This window comes from Amphiura filiformis, chromosome 1 (genome assembly GCF_039555335.1).
Source record: "Amphiura filiformis chromosome 1, Afil_fr2py, whole genome shotgun sequence".
In the NCBI taxonomy this organism is placed as follows: Eukaryota; Metazoa; Echinodermata; class Ophiuroidea; order Amphilepidida; family Amphiuridae; genus Amphiura; species Amphiura filiformis.
Window position 1 is genome coordinate 79,618,026 of NC_092628.1, and position 22,578 is coordinate 79,640,603.

Below are 22,578 nucleotides of genomic sequence, written 5' to 3' on the forward strand. Positions count from 1 at the left end.
GGGTATGTTTTCTATATCCCAGCTGCACAATCCAAAATCAAGGACAAAATAAAACAATAACACAGAAATTCAGTTGAAAATATGTGTAAAATGTAACACAAATTTGACAATTTTGCAAATTTTTCATATTTTATCAGGGCTCAAAATAGATGCAGGAAAAAACAGATGGTGATTTAATTTGCCCCCGAATGCCAAAATAGCTCTAGAAAATTAAATTATAGGTGTGATTATTTAATAGAAAACATCCCCTGAAAGGAAAGTATTTTGAGGCTTGTAGCTCAACTAAAAATAAATGGGGATTATGGGTATTCAGTCCCCGAAATCTTGAAAGCAGCACCGAAAGTTAAGTTTCGGAGGCCAGTTTCTTTTTCAAAGTAGCCCCGAAAAAAAAAAAAAAAAAGTTTTAAGGCCTGCCACCCATCCACGCACTCATTCATCCTCACATAAAGTGTCGTCATTTTGCTCATGCATTTTCTCATGCCTATTTAAATTACTTCTCTGTGTGAATCCTTTCTTACAATATTTACAAGTATAAGGTCTTTCACCTGTGTGGACCCTCTCATGTTGTATCAAATCACTCTTCCATGCAAAACCTTTCTCACAATGACTACATTTATGCGGTTCACTCCCTTTGTGTTTCATTTCGTGCGATGCTAATCGGTCGCTGGACACAAACGCCGATTTACACTGACCACACCTGTAGGGGCGCTCTCCTGTATGCTGTCTTTCGTGACGTATTAAATTTGCTTTTTCCGAGAAGAACTTTTCACAGTGACTGCACTTGAAGGGTTTTTCTTGCGTATGGACTGTTTGGTAGTGTCTCGTCAGATTTGATTTTTCTGCAAAAGATTTGGGGCATTTGTCGCAGATGAATGGTTTCTGTCCAGAATGGAGCTTTTCATGTCGTGATAATTTGTATTTCACGGTGAACTGCTTATTGCACAGTTTACACTGATACGGTTTAATTTTCATATGTTTTCTTGAATGGTGATTCAGAGCAGCTTTGGACACAAATGCACTGTCGCATGATGGACACTTATGAGGGCGTTCATCTCGATGTAACCTCTCGTGAGACACCCAACTGTGTCTTTGTGTAAACCGTCGCTGACAATATTGGCACTGATATGGTTTATAGTCTGTGTGTGTCCTCTCATGCACTGCTACGTAACTTTTTTGTCTGAATGTTTTATCGCAATACTGACATGGGTGTGGCCTTTCACCAGTATGGGTCATTTCATGGTTCTTCACTTCACACCTTTGCACAAATGTCCGTTCGCAAAAACTACAACTATATTTGCGATCGCCTTTATGATATTTTATGTGCGTTGTCAGATTGCATTTCTTATTAAAGCATTTATCACAGAATGGACATTTGAATAAACGAAAATGTCTTTTCTTGGTGCTCTCTGCATTTTCTTCTGTTTCCCATTCAGCTACAAATAAAATTGTCACGACGTCTGGTCCTGATGAATCCTCCTGCTCCCATGTGATTTCGTAGTTTTTCTTGCGCTCTTTGCCCCAATTGTTTTGCCACCAGAATTTCTGTAAAGATTTTAAATGTCGCTTTCTGTGTCTTTTGTAATGGTCGAAGATGTCAAAGTAATGGGTGCAGTAAATGCAGAAATATGGGTGTCTACTGTGAGAAATCCCAAATGGTATACGGCTCTTTGCTTGCATTCTTTCTTCTTGTTCTGGGTGTCTGTATAGGAAACAAAATTAGCAAAACAGTTGAAACCAATAATTTGCAAAAGTAATGAATCATGAAAAATATATTAACCACTGGGCAGTTCAGTACTGTAACCACTCGGGTATAAGCCCACCCCCAGATGGCAAATTTCACTTCAAAAATGGGGGTGGGCTTATAACTGGGGAAAGGCTAGAGCTTGAATTTAAAAATAAGAACAATCATCCCCCATTTGCATATATGCCCAATGTACCAGTAATTTCTATCATCTATGTCAATTTCTTAAAATTATAAGTGTGGAAGGTTAATTATCAACTGATTTTTTTAAAATATTTTGTTCTTAAATATGAGAGCAAAGCATTGATTTGATTTAAGAACTTGGCCAAAATTTAGTACTGGGTTTATACCTGAGTGCACCCTTGTTCCCAGAATGTTTCGAAAAATAGGGAGTGGGCTTATAGCCGAAGGTGGGCTTATACCCGGTGCTTACGGTAATTATGTCAACCAAATGGTCAAAATTTGAAACTAGTTTTTATCTCATATATCTCAGTAATTTGACATTGCAGATTGTGCAAACTATTCTTTTTCAGAAACCCCACAAATAGCTGAACAATTTGCTGCCAATTTCAAGAAAATCAGAGCAAGTTTATTTTTTACCCTGTACAAATGAGAAAATTGACCTCTGTTTAACGGATGTTAACTCCCAAAACCTTCATCTTTAACCACCTTGTTTAAAGTCTCCTTTGAAAGTTGATAACTGACTTTATCTGCATGAGGTGTCTTGATTTTGCATCCCTGTTCAGAATTAAGGAATGATGTCATTTCATCGTTGCGGACATACAAATTGAACTATTTCAATTATCCACAACAATAAATGTACATCTGCAACGGAGAACATTGAGAATTTTTGACCAAAAGATAAAGACTCTTGATTTTTTTCTTGCTGTTTTTCTTTATTTTTAGCTTTGTTCCTCTTGCAAACAAAACTGTATCAGTTTCCATCAAATATCTGAACACTGCAATTGTAACTGAAACACAAGTAACTCAAGAAGTTCACTCTCTGTGAATACAGGGTGTCCCAGAAAAAAATTACTGTGCGAATGAATTTGGATGTAAGTCGGCAAATAGACATCAAAATCCAAAAATCTAAACATCACCTTGTAGCCCATCTTATTCTGCATCTTATACGCCAAATTTACTGGAATCGGTTGACTGATCATGAAGAAATGAGCGATTACATAATGCATGCATCAATTCACTTCATTCCAAGTTTGAAAGAAAGATCATTCAACACAATGCACACTAGTGGTTAACTGTCAATGAGCTTCATATTTTGTTATGTAAAATCCTTTTCATTCTTTTTAAACAACCTGTTTCTTGCAAAACATTTAATTAGGTTTTGTTCAAAATTGAAAAACTGCACGATATTGAAAAGAAAGTTTGCATATAGATGATGCTCGGTACTTGTAAATATATTTTATTCATTAATGTTGATAAAGAATAATTGCATAAAGAATTCCAGCTGGCTTAAAAAATTCTCTCACACATTAATGTTTTTTGGAATATTTCCAAGATATTGTAATGCTAAGTTTAAATCTTTAAAAACTTCAACATTAATGTTGCATGGTATCAAAAATCACACGTAAAACTGTGATCGTGAGCACTTAGCTTGTTCATTGTTATTCTTGGCTCAAATGTCCTTTGGAAAGTTAAAATATACAGCCTAACAAATTTGCACAACATAAAGAATTGCAGCTGGAAAGCTTCCAATTGCAGAAATCAAAGTTTTCTCGGACAAACTGTTATTTATCTTCAGTAAAAGCATGAATGACATAACAACGTCCGATTATAAAATAGATAGTGTGATGTGGACTATGACCTCGTTTAGACTAGGGAAAAGTCTTACTTCAACAACGACTTTTTTGAAGTCGAGTTCAGTCGAATTCAGGTCTTAACAGGTACAGTCGTTGTTCAAGTACGACCAAAGTCAAGTTCAAAAGTCGTTGTTCAACAATGCTCCCGAGGTTCATTAAGTCAAATTCATTTCGACTTTGTCGTGGTTGAAGTGCGACTTTTCCTGGTCTAAACAGTCAGTCGAATTCAATTAGACTTTTTCATGCGTATCGCTGAGACCTGGCGAGGTGAATTTTCGGTTCGTTGATTTGTCGCTAAGCAACGGCACTGTGATATCGATAAACAACAGCTGTTCTTGTGTATTTTTGTACATGTGCAGCATACTGCAGTGAGTGTACATCCAATTTTCACTCCAAACTCGAAGTAAATCCACAAAAATGGCCGATTTTTTCGCGGTGTTAGTTCATCTGAAATTGTAAAATCTTGTCACAAGATGCCATCTTTTCCATTCGATCCACAGTGCAGAGTTTGACCCGATGGATCTTTAAGTGACTCAGATGCAAATGGGGCAAACCCGGGGAGCAAATGGAGTTCATAAAGCAAGGTCAAAAAAGTTTTGGGATCGCGACCTGAATTCTGTGAGCCGCCCCGCAGACGAATCTTATATGAACTATGACATCACAAGTTGAGCAGTGACGCGTTCTGGACATGCTCAGAATGAGGGAAATATGTGTTAAGAATTCAATATGGCGACGTACTCAAAACGTTTACCGCAAAGTTAACGCTGACTTTTATCTCAATTTTACTACTTTGCATGTAGATTTTTTGTTTAAAAAGTATACAGGCATTGAAAATAGAATAAAATTATAATGAATTATAATCTGAGATGACGAGATGTTATGAGGCAAATCGTTTATGAGAAAGTAGGAAGAGCAGGGGACCCAGAACAGTGCCCTGGGGAACCCCTGAGTCGACATGGATCCATTCCGAGTGATGACCGTCAACAACCACTCTTTGATGGCGCTCTTTTAAAAAGGATGATATCCATTTGAAAGTGTTCCCTCTGATACCATAGTGGTTGATTTTCATGAGTAATCTGCATCTAATCTTTAACGTCTTGGTATCGTGTGCATGTTGCATCATGTGATGTCGCGCTTGCATGACAACGAATGCCTCGTTCGCATTCCGAGGGAAACCGATTATCCCCAATTTTTGCTCCATGCCTGTATCAAGATGGCAGTCGAGTCCTGGTTCTCCTCTGTGACATCAGACTGACAAAGTGTTTTACTCACAAACGGGTCTGTGCAAAGACCTGTGAATTATCAGCGCCCCTGAACTGATTTAATGTATCTTGCATTCAATTGATGGTTTTTTTAAAACATTTTAAATCGTCTATACGTTGATTCCACCCATGAAAAAAAAATGTATATAGGTTCCTGTACTAATTCTATAATAGTCTTGGGCATGTTGAGTTAAGTTGACCTGACACAAAAACCTTAGTATTTCGTCTCAGGAGTTGACAATTGTCAAAACAATCATGCTACTAGTTAAAGCCTTAATGTACGATCTTTTTAAATTTTTAGATTTTTCTTTTTTTCTTCTAAAATGATAATATGCAATCATTATGAAAGTTCCCAATACATTTGGACGCTTGAAAAACATTGGGAATTTGCAAAGAAACAACATCATAAACTTCACCTAAGCTAGTTTTGTAGGAGACTACGGTTTGCGATCGTGGCCGACATAAAGTCATAATCTAAAAATATGACTTTATGTCGGACCAACAGAAAATCGTCCCCGCTTTTTACTACAAATAGGACGAAATTTGACAGTTTGCTCACAGATTTAAATTAGAACGTATGTAAGTACTACAAATATGCCAAAAAATCGGTTTTGAAAAAAATAAAGGTAAATTCTGAAAAAAGATCGTACATTATGACTTAAAAAAACCATTGCTTGATGAGTAAAATAATCATGTCATGTGAGTAAGCTTAGTGGGGATTATGCACTTTCAGTTTCCCACGCGTTTGAACGGGAATTGGATTGCGTACTTTTTCGATGTCTAGTGAGCAAATTTCTTCAATATTTTGAGAAAATGATGTCAAATTTTCTATTCTATATTGTTTGGTAATAATAATGTCTTTTGCCAATAGTATGTTTAAAGTTGTAATTTTGTGTTTTTGATCGCAAAGATCGGATATTTTCGTTCCCGATTCGAATTCTGAACCCTTCGCAAGAGTGCCGATTTAGGCAGAACTTTGACGATAATTTTGCCTTTTTGGACACTAAAATGCATTCGATCCTTAATTTTGTTTCAACCGAGTCTTAAATTAGCAAGCACAATAAGGTTGGTACCACTTTTACATATAGGTATCCCAGGCAAACCTTAATTAACACATTTGCTAGTCAGCCAAATTCGCCTAGAACACAATACATAATTTACATAGAAATATAAAAGAACTGGCCTAAGAAGGAAACCTACATAAATATGTTGTTTATACTTCACTTGACCCAAATATATGACTTTTTATGGTGATAAGTCACTCGCACATGGAATTTTAGAGGGATTTTGATAGCAGTTCCATTAAAATAGCTTCTATCAACATGAGACTAAGATCTAGAAACACCACCGAAATGCTTTTTTTGGGAATTTTGCTAGCTGAATCTTTTTTATGAAAGTCAATCTTTGACAAGATGTAACTTTGCTACGGAAAGTGCTAAAAAAAAAAGGTTTTCAGTTTTGGCTTTCTTTACTCAAGGGCTTTAATTTGATATATATAAAATGATGCAGTTTGATGGCAAATTTGAATTCACCTGGCATACCTATTATATACATTGATGAAATTTTAAAGACTTTTTTTCAAGTTTCTAACCGGCGCAAATCGTTAAGTGTGTATTTCCCATTGACATCCAAAATGGCGTAAGCCAGTCCTTAATATACCTGAGACGAATATACCTAAATATACCTAGGTATATTCGTCTCAGAATATACATAGGTAGTCATGGCGTATATAGGACTGGCAAGCGAGTCTAAGTAAGCTTAAATTTTTAAAAAGTAAAAAAACCAAAACATTTTTTACATTAAAAAGTTTCAATTGTGCAAACATGAAACAAATTTAACCAAAATATTTTAACTTATAATACAACAATACGCAATATGTGTACCTCTGTGTTATTTGCAGGTTTATAAGTAGTCTAAACAAGTAAAATTATATTATTTCCATTCATTCACCAACAAAATTTTCCAACAACATCCGGTTTGCTTGTTAATGACAGCCTGTCGGCAATCAAGCCACAATCAAGAACTGTCTTTAAAAAAGACAACGTCACGGATGAAGTGTTTCACTGTACCAGCTCAAAAAAAACACCCAAAAACCGGAAAAAGTCGCCAAACATGTTTTTGAGTATAGGCCTATAGGCGGTTAAAGATGATACCCCCCCAAAAAAAATTAAATTTTGGAATTCTTAATTTCACGGTAGGCCCTATTTGACTGTGAGACTAATTTAGGTGGGGCATAATGGACCCGGGGTAAAACGGACCCACAGGGAAAAACAGGAGCCAGTGGCAATACTGTCGTCTATGCAAATTATATTGAGGAACACAAGTATGACCACACGAATTTACAACAAAAATTTGATCTGAAACAATCCACTGACATCCGAGCAAGATCGAGTCAAAAAATTATTACCCGTCTGATGTAGGATATGCAGATGTTTAATGTGCTGAAATTTTACTTCATTAATATCGGATTCCCAAATAACTGTGTACTAAAGTATTTTGTAAACACGAAGGTACTAGCCATGAGCTGCATGGCCTATATGCTACAATGTATTATGCATGCAACCTATTTCTAAAAAATCGGGTATGAGGCAAAACGGAACCCTAGGTGTGGGGCATAACGGAACAGGGTTCCGTTTTGCCCCGGGCGTTTTGCCCCACAGATGGGTTCCGTTTTGCCCCAATTGGACATAACACGTCTTCACTCAAGGAAATGTAGGCGTTATCTAGGGGCCTACTCGAGCTTGGTAAACACTTCGCTGAAACATGGGCATATAACTAGGCCCGGGAACTAGGCCTGCAGATAGAATTAATGATTAAAAATTAACCACTTACTCCACAGCGATGGGTAGGCCTACTTAATATTTCTTTCTAATCAAATATTGGTCATATAATAGGCCTACTAGGCCTATAAGAAGTGAACCAGTCACTCCACAGAGATGGTAGGCCCACTTAATATTGTAACTGAATATAGGCCTACATATAACTAGGCCTAGGGCCTACCGATGGAACTAGGGCCTACTGATATAAGTTTACACCCAGGGTGCCGTTTTGCCCCATAGGGGGTTCCGTTTTGCCCCGATAGTGGGGCAAAACGGATTTTATTTTTGGAAAATATTTCTTCATTTAAAAAAAAAATGAAAAGGGTACCAAAATCTGAATTTTGATGATTTTTACGATCGTCCGGATGAGCAATCACTGAATGGGCCTTTAATATGTACTCCGGGGCACCGTATGAAGTGACGTGTGCCCACCAGCGTACGAAACTAGGGGTCTATCGGTGTAGAAATTAAAAACAGGGAAAATATGACACAACATCCAATGGGGGAGTAACATAAGACATATAAACAAAGTTAAAAACCCGACGTTTCGAAAAGACAACACTTTTCTTTCTCAAGGGATAAAATAAGAGACCTGCTCTCAGTATAGTGGAGACCAGCTCAGTGTAGAAATTGTCAGAAAAAGGGTGGTAGGCCTACTTTCGGTGTTGGCAATGTCAAAAATGGGGTGATTTTGTATGGGAGCACCCAAAATTTTACATCATTGGCCCCCGGGTAACCGTATAGGCCTACTTTCAAAGTGGACTTTCAAATCATAGATGTGCTAACACAGCCAGCTAGTATAGTTCACCCAAAAGCCGTGCATTTAAGACAAAATTTGACATTTTACATGAATCTGTAATTTATTTACTGACAGTATATGGTCAATTCCGGCGAAAGCGGGACAAAATTCTCTCTATGTTAACTTTCCACTTTAAAATGTCATTAATAAAGGAAATCACGTAATTAATGGAGCATATCATGTCACGTCCAATGTGCTCTCTTTGTGCATATAGGCCTTTACTAGCAAGTCATACCAGGGGACAAGTTATGATAGCTTAAATGAATTGGCGTTACCCACGAATTCAAAGATAAAGCACCATATATGTCATTGAATGTCCTTCAATCAAAATGAAATTATTACCGTTAGAAAGACGTTTGCATGATCTCTCATCATATGTAAAACGATTGAATTCCACCAAAGTTTGTGGACTCTAGAGGCCATTAAGTCAATTTGGCTAATAATTTTGTTACCCGCGTATCAAAAATAAAATGATCGTTTTGAAAAATGTTAAGCAAATATGCCATAAATGACTATATCATGAAACGAAGTTTCGTTCTATAATTCTGAGGTCCAAGTGATTATTTTATGCAAAGACGTTTTACCCATAAAATTCCATAAAATCAAATTTGACGTTACCCACGTATCAATTGTTACCCACGAGTCCAGCAAATATAATTGCCATAACTTAAATTAACATTTAATGACTTTGGACACTGAATTTAGTTTGACAAGCACTTAAAATTGTAAATCGCAAAAATACGTTCACCGCTTTAAAAAAGAATCTACGACGGTTTAAACTTTTGTTACCCACGAATCCCAAATAGATGCTAACCTTGAAAAATAAGGAGATTGTTTATTTTAAGTTTAAATCAGCACATATTCAAGCCATGGGTATGCTATAATTTTGACAGTACTTACAGTTTATACACCTAAGAAACGCAAACCCCAAACGGTACTATAGTACTTATAGCTTTACCCACGAATTCGGCGTTACCCACGAATCCAAGGATTTACTCGTAAATTATATGTTTCTTATGCATCTTAACATTTTGAAAACATGCGAAATAGGTTCCAAAACAGTCCTGTTTAATAGCGTCCTCTTGAAGGTATACTGAAGCTGTATCATGAAGTTTTGATTGATTATCCTAAAATACCATTTTTTGGGTAAATGCAATTGGTTAGAGAAACGGGAATCATTGAAACACAATGGAGGAATAACCGCATGGTATTTTCCAACCTTCTGTAATATTTTCTATTTTGCCGCTTACCAGTACATACCTTCAAATATGTGTTACCCACGAACATTTTGGTTACCCACGAATCCCTACTTAAATTATAGTTAACAATGTATTGATATTGTTTTAGTTCATAGGAACTGTCAAACACGAGTTAATAGAATATTGCTGCATGAAAATATGGAATGATTTTACTAAAATAATAATATAAAACTGTTTGCTCTGTCTATTTGAATTTGGCAACTTCATTATTCTCAAAATTTTATACCCAAAATGCCATAATGATCCATTCTAAATATTCCATGTAGTCTGTATTTTGATTAAAATTCATTTTAGTGCCATTGCAGCCTGAATTATTGACATACGGAAAAGTATTTTTATTTTTATTAAAAATAAATAATAGGAATTGCTATTTTCCAGACGCTGTTACCCACGAATCCATCCGAGATCCTCATCCTGCGACGAGATACAAAATCTAACTTTATATTTATATGAATCATTTATTCTAATCTTTCGAAATAATACAGTAATGTTAAATGACAGCCACTTTGGAAAGAGTTTGAAGAATTGACACAATCTTAACTGTACACCTGGTTCTTTCTTAAAATTTGTAATAACCAAAATATTTCTTTGTAGATATATGTAATAAAATTATATTTTACGTTCAAAGTCTTCACCGATTTCTAGTGTATATGAGTCAGACATAAAATATTGAAAGATATTAAAGAAAGTGACATTTTATGGCGTACAACAGGTGAAAAATGCTTGAATTCGTGGGTAACATGCATATGCGCATTTAACACTTTATTTGGTCTAGCAAGAAAAGTTATTTTTCAATCCGATGGCACTTCCACCTGATGATTCACTAGACATGATCGTCTCATTTGATAAGTCTAGAATTGAAAAGGAAAACATTTTCAAAATGGCCCCCAGAGAGAATTTTGGCCCGCTTTGGCTGGAATTGACCATATATATAGCTATAGGCCTACTTGTTTTTGAATGGGGCTTCAACTTTGTCAATTCAAAAACACCAAATGACAATCTGAATGACTTATTCTTCACTTTTAAGCAATTTATAAACAATTTAAATTTTTTTACACTTGCGCTGGGATCCACTGAATGGGTCTTTAAAAAGAGGTTCATTTAATCAATAATTAACAGTTGAACTATGATATTATCCTGAGACCATAATACCTAAACCATAGATCTTTACACAGCTCAGTAGGATAATCCCTATTCAATCCTGCTAAGGCAGGAAACTATTAACTAATTGGCCTGCCCATGCATTAGGCCTACTCAGAATAGCAAATTAGCAAGAATATCAATGTATCATTTACCAAATTATCCATATCTTGAAAAGTACTGAAAATGTGACTTGTTCCTGGTTTTGTCAGACTGCGGGTCACAATTTTGCATTGATCATCGCGTATTTGTGGTGGGTGGGGTGGGGATTAGGCCGTGACCCCCGGGGTAAAAGCAGGGGGCGGCAATAATGAAGGAGCGGTGGTAGAGGAAGGGACAACAAGATGAATGGTTAAAGAAATACATTTGTAAGCCACGAGTCATTGCATTTACAATATATCTACATGATATAACAAAACAGGTGAAATAGTAACTTTTTGAACAATTTTGGCCATTGCTCATTAAAATGAAGCTAGTATATTTATGGACAATATAAGTGTGCTCTTTGATTTAATGACATACAATTTGAAAAATAAGGAACACTTGAGGTTTTGACTATTAAAACCTACATTTTGGTCAAAAATTGTGCTGGGATAGGTCGTTTTTAACAGATATACGGTACCATATTCGCCTTGCTATAAACATTGCGTTATCTGTCGACATAATGAAAAAAAGTGACCTAATGAAAAAAAGTGTTTTTAGGGGGTAGTGTTAGTTTTCGTTCAATAAGTCTGTGATTGGATGAAGGGAACACTTGAGGTTTTGACAAATACCAATCACATATGCCTATTTTCCACTAGATCTCACACAGCTCTTATGATGCTATGTAGTGTAAACACAGATTGGAAATATCTGTATGCTTTTGTTCGGGCCTATAGTATATCATTTCTTTGCTTTTTTACGGGGTCACTGCGGTCTCTTTTCTTTGCCTTTTTTACGTGTCCTTAAGGTCTCCTTTCTTTGCTCTTTACGTCGAACTGAAGGAAACAAAAGAGAGAAGCGCCAGGCCCGTAAAATGCAAAGAAAAGAGACATGTATCCACATTCACTAAATCACAGTATCTTCCTATCCCCCACCACGGAAGAGGAAGTGATAGATATTTCTTCATATCTCAATCACCAGTTGTGGCGTCGACGGTATAAGTTCAAACCTCGTCAAACAAATCATGCCTAAAATTGTCGGTCCTATTGTTCATATTGTCAATAACCCCATATCCACTGACATTGTTCCATCAAATTTTAAAACGGCCAAAGTAATCCCTATTTTAAACCCGCCCGGCGACAAATATTTATTTAATAACTACAGGCCAATCTCCATTCTTACCAGCGTTGTCAAAAATTCTTGAGAAATTAATTTACAAACAGGTCACCTTTTAACGTTTACAAAAGGATCATTAACTTTGTCGCGAAACATAATATTCTTACTAGTGACCAATTTGGTTTTTGGCCAAAATTTCAACCTATATGGCCATTAATAAATTATATGATAAAATTCTCACATCCCTCGACAAAAAGCTTTGCACGGTAGGAATTTTCTTAGACTTAAGCAAAGCATTCGACACGTTAAATCACCAAATTCTCATTAACAATCTTAAAAATTATGGTATTAGGGAATTGCAAATTACCTGAATGACAGGAAGCAGTTTGTGGTTTTTAATCAGCATACTTCCACCTTACCAATTAAGTGCGGTGTTCCCCAAGGTTCGATCTTAGGCCCCCTACTCTTTTTATGTATATTAATGACCTTCCAAAATGCGCTTCAAATCTCCTTTTATTATTAATTCTTCTCTCTGGCAAGGGAAAGTACACTGTCAGTGGAAGGAAGCTAATGTAGTGCATGCCTATTCCAAGGCACCACCCCTTCCATTGACAAACTTAGGCCAATTTCTCTTACAGCTGGTCTTGCCAAGGTTGCTGAAGGTCGTGTAGCCAAATGGGTCCTTGATGCTATTCAGCCCTACATTGATCACCGGCAATATGGTAATCAGAAAGGAATGTCAACCACCCACTGTCTCATTGATGTTTACCATCATATGGTTTCTGGAGCTGAAATTAAAGGCTGGTAATGTTAGCACTCTTGTCCTTACGGACTATACCAAAGCCTTCGACATGATAGATCACATAATTGCTGTCATCAATTTGTTGAAGATGGGTGTCTCCCCTGCAATTGTGGAGTGGGTGATTGACTTCCTTTCCTCCCGTAAGGAAAGGGTTAAATACAAGCAAACCTTTTCTGAATGGGTTACTCTCTCTGGAGGTGTTCGACAAGTTACCAACATGGGACCTGTTACCTTTCTTGCCACGATCAACTATGCGCCATGGTCTGGGCTGACAAAAACAATTCCTATCTCCATACACTTTTTTAATGCAGAAGAAAATTATCAGAACATGTACCTTTTCAGTTTGGCTCGCCCACACCAACCCTTATTCAAGTCTCTCCGGATGCTTAAAATCCAAGACCTTTACATTTTCCAAACTGCCCAATTTATCTTCAACTACCTTCATGACCAAATGCCATCTCATACTACTGACCCTGACTATTTTATAACCAATAAGGGCTGTGCAATAATTATAGAGCCCCCGGGGGTAAAAAATTTCAAACGGCTCGCCAAAAATCGCTTGCCCCCCTCTCGGCCTGCCAAAAATTGCTTGCCCCCCCTCTCGGCCCGCCAAAAATTCTTTGCCCCCCCTTTGCATGCCAAATTTTTGGGATCCCAATTTACAAACCTTAAATGGTCTATATACCTGTTGCGAGCGCAGCGAGCAGGAAAATTTGCATATTTAAGCGTTTCCGTACTGTTTTCCTAAGCCTTTTAGAGCGTTTTATTAAAAAGGCGCCCCATGAATGTGTGCCAAAAATCGCTTGCCCCCCTCTCAGCTTGCCAAAATTGCTTGCCCCCCCTTTGGCTCGCCAAAAATTTCTTGCCCCCCAATTTTACCCTCCCCAGGGCTCATAATTATTGCACAGCCCCTAAAGACATCCACACCCATGACGCCCCTTTTTCGAATGACCTTCATGTTAGCCTTACCAATTCCAGGCTGGCTGAAAATACTCTTCGGATTCAGGGTGCCCTGCTCTGGAACTCCTTCGATCAATCCTTGAAACAGTCTCCAACATTGGCTATCTTCAAACATAGACTTAATAGTACAGGGCGCTATGGGTTTGGGATGTTCTATTGCTATATTAGTGGAACCAATGTTTTTTGGCATCCTTAAACCGGAAAGGATACAAATTTGACGAGAGAATAATTTCAATTTATTCAACCAGATTAATTCAAAACATACCTTGGAGCAACCAACGTTGCGGTCAATTCCACTGACCTTCAGCTGTGTTGTGATGTTAAACACCTTGAGTCCCGATGACGTCACCCTGTGACGTCATTTGGCGAGGTAGAGTTCTGATGGTTCTGTCCCAGGTGTGTGAGAGGTTGTTTCTGAGTCCTCCACCACGGTTGAGGGATGGCTGTTCTGCTCGCACCCAGATGGCTTCTTTAAGTCCACCTCGTGTTTGCTTTTAGGTGCCGTGTGTAAAACCGCTGATTCTGCAGGACCCGAACTAGAGCGTTGATGTTGCTGTAGCCGTTTCTTAAGATGTTTCTCGGCGCCAGTGTTGTAGTCGAGACCGGCCTATCCGAGACCAAGTCCGAGACCAGGCAGTCCGAGACCGAGACCAAGACCGAGACCGGCTGGTCCGAGACCGAGACCAAGACCGAGACCGACAGGTCCGAGACCAAGACCGAGACCGAGACCAGGCTTGAAAAATGAACAGTGGTGCCGGAAGCATTAAAATTTATGGGGGTCAGCTTTATTGAGACTTTTTTTGTGCGCGCGAAACGCAAAGAAATAAATATATGTGCCCAAAAGCCGAAAAAAATACACTTATAGAGCTTTATGATCCGCCTTTGATCTTTATATGATCCATGTTGCAAGTTTTGTTTAGCGTTATCCACTATGAATGGAATTTGAAAAAAAAAGATCCTCGGAAAGTAAGAATGAGAATGAGAATGTTATAATTGGAGATTTAGTCAATCTTTAATGATTCAATTTATGAAAACTGTTTGAGCAGAATTATGGGCTGCTAAATGACCAGAATGGTGCTATTTTACTGGTCTCGAAGCCGGTCTCGAACCGAGACCTCGAGACCAAGAGGGCCGAGACCGAGACCAAGACCAACAGGTCCGAGACCGAGACAGAGACAGAGACCAGCTAAGCTATGGAAAAGAGTCTTTACCACACCGAGTTTCTGGATTAGCGGATGGTCTGAGCCTGGGGGGGGTGAACCCATACTGCAACCATGCGATTGTTTGTAAAATTGACCGCCATAGCTAATAGGTGTTGAAGCAAATCACACAACTGATCAGGAGACAAGTCAGTACGTTCGTGCAAGCTCGTACCTTGTCTCAACACTTCGCGTATCGCTTTCACCGCATCAATCGGGGGGATACTGGCGAAAAGTGCCGTAACATCAAATGACGTGATGGTCTCATCAGGTTCCAGAGAAAAGTCACGAATCTTATCAGCGAAGTCTTTGGAATTCAGGATATGGTGCTCTGATTGACCGACTAACGGCCCTAGGATCCTGGCTAATAACTTTGTGATGTCGTAGGTAACAGCACCGATGCTGCTCACGATGGGCCGTAAAGGGACATTATAGCTTTGTGCACCTTTCGAAGACCATCGGAAGGTCAGTGGTACTGACCGTAAACGTTGGTTGCTCCAAGGTATGTTTTGGATTAATCTGGTTGAATAGATTGAAATTATTCTCTCATTGCATGATTCCCAGATGATTGAGAGTATTCACAATAAAAATTTGATCGGTTCCATTTTTTTCTATGTGAGGGGTCGAAGGTCACGGTGGGGCCAAAACTCAAAAACAGCTCCATCATGTTGTTATGTATCTCAAATTATTCCTCTCATTACAGGGAATAAAAAAGTAAATTTTCATATTTTTCCACAGTGCTTTGTTCAGGAGTTATAAGGTCGAATAGGTCAAATGTCAAAACTGTCATACACAGAGGTCAAAATTTAAAAACGGTCTGATTTCATCGAAAACGGTGTCAAATTACTCCCCTTAACATAAGAAATCTCACACATAATACTTAATTTACAATTTTGGTGCAATTTGTATTGTCCGTTCCCCCTTCAGAGTTAATGCAGCCAAAGTTGAATAGAAATACCTTTTGGCACGATTCCGAGGTTAAACATTTCTCAAACAAATTATTTTCCTATTTAGTTTGTCAAGAGGAGTAATTTGAGACAAATCACGATTGAATCGGTGCATTTTGAAAATTTGGCCTCTATGCATGATATTTGATATAATGACCTAATTTACTCTATAACTCCTGAACTAAGCTCCCTAGTGTAATATGACAATTCCTAGCAATGAGAGGAATAATTTGAGATATATTATAATATAAAAAAAAAATAAATGTAGACATTTATATAGCGCTTTATGCCGTAAACAGCCTCTAAGCGCTTTTACATTTATTCCGCCGTCATTAGAATATGTCGGAACCACGTTTGCAGCCTACAAGTGGCGCAGGGTCCATCAGTACAACGACTGTGACTACCCCTAACAGCTTCCCATTGCACCTGGGTGGGGTGAGGCAAGCGAGGCAAAGCGCCTTGCCCAAGGGCGCAACACGGTGGTGGGACGGGGAATCGAACCCACGCACGTCGAGCAAGCTCTCAGATTATGAGTCCAAGGCCGTAACCACTGAGCCACCGTGCCCTAATATGATTTTCATGTGTATTTGGTAAACATTTAAAACAAATTTTCCCTTTTTTCTTTCACTATGCATCATAAGCAGGGCAAAAAACTAGTATATAACCCATGTCTTCCCTAACGACGACTTCCGTTAACCGACGGCCCCCTGCCCCCACTAGCTACGTCACTGATGATGCCCCCACACACTTATGACGGTCCTGCACGTCATCGCTGATCAAAGGGGCCCGTGCGTTAATTTTACCCCTGGGCCCGTAATCGCTCTCGGCGGCCTGCTCTCACTTCCACCACTTCTGGTTTTTCAAGTGAAGGCTTTAGGGTAGATAACGTTATTGTTGGTCGAAGCAGTAAAAAAAATTGATTTTTATTATGTAAATCAATATAATCATTATTGAAAAATAACACTTTGATGTTTTGCAAAAGTTCATTCAAATACAAATATAAAATACAAATCATACAAATCATATAAACTGGGCTCAAAAAGAAACTTATAATTTCTCACAAGGTCACATCTTAAATTCCTGTCCATAAAAATGAACCAAAATTGCACACAGCAGGATTACTTCAATACTCTACTCTAAGCACTGGTCAGTAACCAGACAGTTGTTCAACTGACACAACAACAAAATGCACTGACATGGAACAGCTTCCTGGACCACATTCACAGCCCAATAACTGGCACCCAACACAAGAAATCTGTAAGTGGAATAGTGTGGAACAAGATCTGTTTCTTGACGAAAGTGTTTGAAAAGCAGAAGCACCCCGTTCCACACTATTCCATTTACTCTTTGGAAATTATCACCTGTGTAAGGACCTTGTACGCATTTTCACAGATTTCTTTTGCTGGGTGCAAATTATTCGCCAGTGAATGTGGTCCAGGATCCGTACCAGTACATTTTGCTGTTGTGTCAGTTGAATATCTGGTTGGTTACTGACACGTGTTAGAGTAAAGTATTGTAGTAATCCTGTGTGTGATTTTGGTTCATTTTGTAATTGTAAGATATGACCTTGTGAAAAATTACAAGTTTCAGTTTGAGCCCAGTTTACTTTCAAAACTTGCTTGATTTATTGTTGTTAATGATTTATGCATGTTTTACAAAATTGTTTTTCAGCCCTTACAATATAACTCAAGAACCACAGGACCTAGTAAAAGTATGTCTGTTGTATATTTGAATTCTTCTACACACTCGATATGAATTGATCAATGCAATTTTTGCCAAAGCTCACTACCCTTCGCAAGATGCTGTGAACTACCAAATAGCAACAGTTTAAAATAGTTGCTAACCTTAAGGACATCCATCCAGTCTTGCGCACCCAATTAAATTCGATGGTCTCTGTTTCCCATTTCGTTTGACGCCAATCAGCTTGTAACGCGGGTCTTTCAAATCTACCTTTCCGATTCGCGCACAAATAAATTCAATGTCCGAGCAAGCGTCCGTTCCATGCAGGTTGAAGGTAACGGCTTTAAATTTGAATCGAATAATGTTATCCGTTTCATTCGCTATCAAAGGAAGTGACGCTTGTGTATCGTTTAGCACTTGATCCTTAAAACCAAATTTGTCTTCGTTATCGACTGGTTCCGAGCTTCCCCATAAACTCATCTTCCATAAATTGGTTCCCGTCACTTTAAACGATCCAGGAAGAATTTTCAATCTGATATCAAGCGTGAGTGTCCAGTGGGTATCACCCAAGCGTTTAGTCTGCTGGATTCTAGGTTCTGTATTGCAAACTCTGATGATAGCTGAATGAAGAAAAATGAATATTTAGAGAATAAGTAATGCGATTTCTCTCATGATACCAGACTCACAATTTACATCATACTGTTTTGTTTTTAAAACCACATTTTGGATGCTGTCATTTACAATATATAGAACAATAGATCTGATAGTAATGATAGTGTATATGAGCCCGACCTATCAATTGGGAGTTTTGTACTGCTACCAGAGATAGTTTACGTCAAAAATACATGGCAGCAATTGAACCGGAGTAGGGTTTGGTGGGAAAAGGTTATGAAATTTTGAGTAAATGCATTTTATGAGTTGGAGTTGGAGTTGGAGTTGGAGTTGGAGTTAGAGTTACATTTAGAGTTCGATTTAGAGTTAGAGTTACAAGTTGGAGTTAGAATTGCAATTTAGAGTTCGATTTAGAGTTACAGTTACAAGTTGGAGTTGCATCAAAGAATAAAGGGCCTACTTTAATCAAACTTGCACTAATTGTGTTAAAAACATACCAATGTATTCCTCTTGTAATAAGGATTCAGAAAACGTATAGAAATATAGGAAATACCGTTCTTCTCCGATTTTGACACAAGAGGTGTCAAAATGTCCTGATCACATGCTTTGAGGTATACTTGGGGTGTTAGTAACTGCAAGGTCTTGGATGGTGTGAGAAATTTTCATCTGCTAGCTTTTTTTAACCTTCTTAAAGAGTTCATGACTGTTGTTTGCTGTATGAGTCTCCTCCATTTCTTGCACTTATCTTTCAAGTATCATCCTCTTCCACTTCTTTACTTCGTACTTGTCTATTTAGTTTGGCGTAGTTTAATACGCGTTGAGGGCTTTTTGTTCATTGTAGCCTTCCTTTCACTTGGTCGGCTCTTTTTATACCTCCGGTTTCTTCTGTGATATTATTGGTGATGTCCCTGAAGCTGGACTACAGCTGCCCCACCCACATCCGTGTCTTCAAGTTGGAGAAGGGATTCAAAGACTGCTAATCGTAGCTCTGAACTTTGAACTCGACTATATGGCATGGTTGCTGTGTCCAGCACTAAATTTTAATCTGAGCAATATGATTTGCAGTCCTGGAAGGCTTTCAGGCTGTAAAGCTGGGTGATGATGCAATCAATTTGGTTTCTATACTGACGACCTGGCGACATCCAAGTTGCTCTTCTACATTCTTTGTGCTGGAATACTGTGTAACTTACTTATGAAGTGCACACAACTCCAGGAGCCCACAAATGGTAGTCCATTTCTAATTTTCCGTTGAAGTCACCTAACTAGCTAACACAATGTTCTCCTTGGTGTTTACTGAATCCTTATGACTAGAGGAATACATTGGTATATTAAATTTGAACACAATTTGGACACAGCACACAGGATCGACTTCAGACAATAAGCTACTATGAACTATACCGTCAATCGCTAGGCGTGAGGATAGATTTCAATATTTAACCAGGTAACAAAGTGAACTAAATGGGTTGACAAGTTTTTGAACCATGAGGTGGCAGAATGGAAAGACTACACCCCTCGGGGAAATATTATGTTCGGGTACATCGTAATTCGTTGGCTATTGTCAATTTTACGATTATAAATGAGGAAATGGAGCTCAAACAAACTGGTATTATAATAAAGGAGAGAAAAATCAGAACCGTTCGGATTCGAACCAGCGCGCACCTTTACATGTCGTTGAGTTCACCACCACACGACAGAACAGCTCATGGCGGAACTGCTTGCAAATTGAACATGTAATGATTTTATTCTCTCGAAAATGTCTCACGAGTGTACTTACATTTAGAGGTCAATATTTGCCCAAGTGCAACGTCACTTCTATTCAAAACGGTAACGTCGGAAAGTGTTGTGGCTCCTGTGATAAGTATTAAAATAACCTATCAAGTGGCATGCTTGGTTAAGGAATGTATAAAATATTTAATAATAAAGAGTATGAAAATCATATATACAAAATCTGTTTGGTGCTGCCAAATGTAAAACCACTAATATCTGCAACCGGAGAGATGCTGATGGCAACAATCCACCACTTCACTTTTTCGGTGTTACTCTTAAAGAAGCTGACAGCGTGGACCTTCTAGGTCTTACATTGAATAACAATTTGTCCTGGAACCAAGTAGTAACCAAAATGTCTAAGGCAGCCGGTCAGCCAATAGGACTCCTCAGAAGAGCTTCGATCGCCTTATATTCTACCTTCACAGAGAGCCATCATTAAGGCCATGATACGATCAAAAATGGAATATGCTAACAGTACTTGGATTGGTGCAACCCCCACCTCACTAGCTCAGATTGACTCCATCCAAAATAGAGCAAAGCGTGTCATTGGTCTGCCAATGAATGATGAAGATCATCGTATTCAGCCATTGAGCCACCGCAGGGCAGTTGGAGCAGCCACCCTCTTCTATCATATGTTCTACAACTACAAGCAGGCTCCTAAGCAAGCATCCATATCCATGACCCCAGATTGCGACGATCTGTGAGATCTCGTGACCTAGCAGGTGAAGTCCCAAGATCAAACCTTGTCATCCATGAAAGATCATTTCTACCATCTACAGCCCAATTAATGAATTCTCTTCCTGCTCAAATTCCAGCCACTAGATCTCGGTGGCCCTGCATAATGCATAAATTGATACTCCTGAGTGAATTAAAGCATGTGGCTAATCCGTACCATTTGGTCTTGGTTAGTGATCTGATCTTGGCAATGTCGCTGTACAGCTCACTGTTGGGTGCTCTGTCTACTTGTTTAAGGGCACAGATGATGCATAGGTAGTTGGGAAGGAAACTGTTACTGTCACGACTCTTGGAATAACCCAAGTTTCGCACAGAAATATAGGCCAGAGTATTATGTATAGATAGTTTCTTTAGAAGTTTCAAACCATCAGATAACTACTGTAGCAAAACCGGGCGTGTCTTCCGGTCACTTTCTGAAGATGTTATTACTCAGGTGATCGCTGAAATATTCATAACAGGATAGTTTAGAGTGGACATGTTCAGTTTTTCCTTGATGAATTATAAGACCAACAGATGCTGCAGCATCACAAAGGTCTTCCACGTCCAGTTTAGCTCCCTGGATCGATACCTCATAAGAGTTTAGTAAGTAGTCTGCAAATTATGTAACTGAGGATTTTCTGTGAATCACAACAAAATCTCCAAGGATAAGGATGAAGAGTCTTTAAGAGACTGTCAAACCACAAATTCCATGACAATTAATACTAAGATGAATGCATGCAAACATCTCCTTGTATGATTCCTGTAGGTCTGTCAACTGTCCATTCACAAAGACAACACTCTGGTGAAACTCATTGTAAATAACTCTAGCTTATGGAATACCATAATCTGATTTTACGGTCGATAAAATCAAAGCTTTCTTGAAAAAGTGAAAAGACATTAGGCAGGCTAATTGCAAACAAATGCTAAAGGTGCCAAATGTCCCTTTTTTGCTAATAGCTCAAACCCGCACGTCATAGATAGGTCAAAGTATGCTTATTCTTTCTTTAAGAACCTTTATATGACGAGGAATGCGTTCATTAAAATGTGAAAAAATTAGAAATTTCACCTCTATATAACCATAGTGATACCAGAAGTTATTGCATATGACCAAAGAAAACATTAACATAGATACAGGACTGGCTCCCGGGTATTGCAGTTCTAATTGGCTACCATCCTTTTTCTGACCTTGCAGCATACCGAGCTCTAATGCAAAATAATTTTCCATGTCTGGTTGATGATACCATTTTCATCAGCATTAGATACGTCTTGCATTTTCCTCACAAGGTGTGCAAACTCATTCCTTACATGCCACTCAAGTCTCCTTGTCAAAGTTTACGTCATTCTAGTGTTCTTAAAGATTAGTTTGCCGATACTTCTATTCTACATGCTGGAATGTATGTGCAATTAATTATGGGCACATTTCCTGGAATGGTATTTATAATAGAATATGTTAGGCCCTTTATCATGCAAAAGATTACAAAGAACACCAAGATGTTGAACATACCAGCCAAATGCGTACACACAGTCAAAGCATCTGGATTCAGAGTGTCATCGTCTATACTACGTACACCTAATAACGTAAATGGTATTTGCGGATACTCTGGGTCCGGGTTGTTGCCTAGCCTAAAATGAAGGCACATGTATGACATGTTCTCTGGACTTATACCAGAAGTATTGAAAATGTATTCAATATCTGGTAAAGTGAAGGTAAAGCCACCAAACCAGGGTGGCCTGATTAGCCCGGTGCTCGCTTGTGCACCTGTGAGAACCTAATGACATTAAGAAAAAATGAGAATAAAAAGA

General features: G+C 38.4%; 2 protein-coding genes across 2 annotated transcripts; both read right to left on the bottom strand.

The window, feature by feature from the left end:
* Nucleotides 1–390: 390 nt before the first annotated feature.
* On the bottom strand, nt 391–6,794 carry LOC140167108 (uncharacterized). The gene is made up of 2 exons (XM_072190532.1): nt 6,704–6,794; nt 391–1,699 (listed from the first exon to the last, which is right to left on the bottom strand). The coding sequence occupies exon 2, from the start codon at nt 1,675–1,677 to the stop codon at nt 430–432; it is 1,248 nt and encodes a 415-aa protein (XP_072046633.1). The 5' UTR covers nt 1,678–1,699; nt 6,704–6,794; the 3' UTR covers nt 391–429.
* A 10,183-nt stretch (nt 6,795–16,977) lies between these two features.
* LOC140167124 (uncharacterized) lies at nt 16,978–22,477 on the bottom strand. The gene is made up of 3 exons (XM_072190533.1): nt 22,280–22,477; nt 20,069–20,143; nt 16,978–18,302 (listed from the first exon to the last, which is right to left on the bottom strand). The coding sequence occupies exons 1-3, from the start codon at nt 22,422–22,424 to the stop codon at nt 17,848–17,850; spliced, it is 675 nt and encodes a 224-aa protein (XP_072046634.1). The 5' UTR covers nt 22,425–22,477; the 3' UTR covers nt 16,978–17,847.
* Nucleotides 22,478–22,578: the final 101 nt, after the last annotated feature.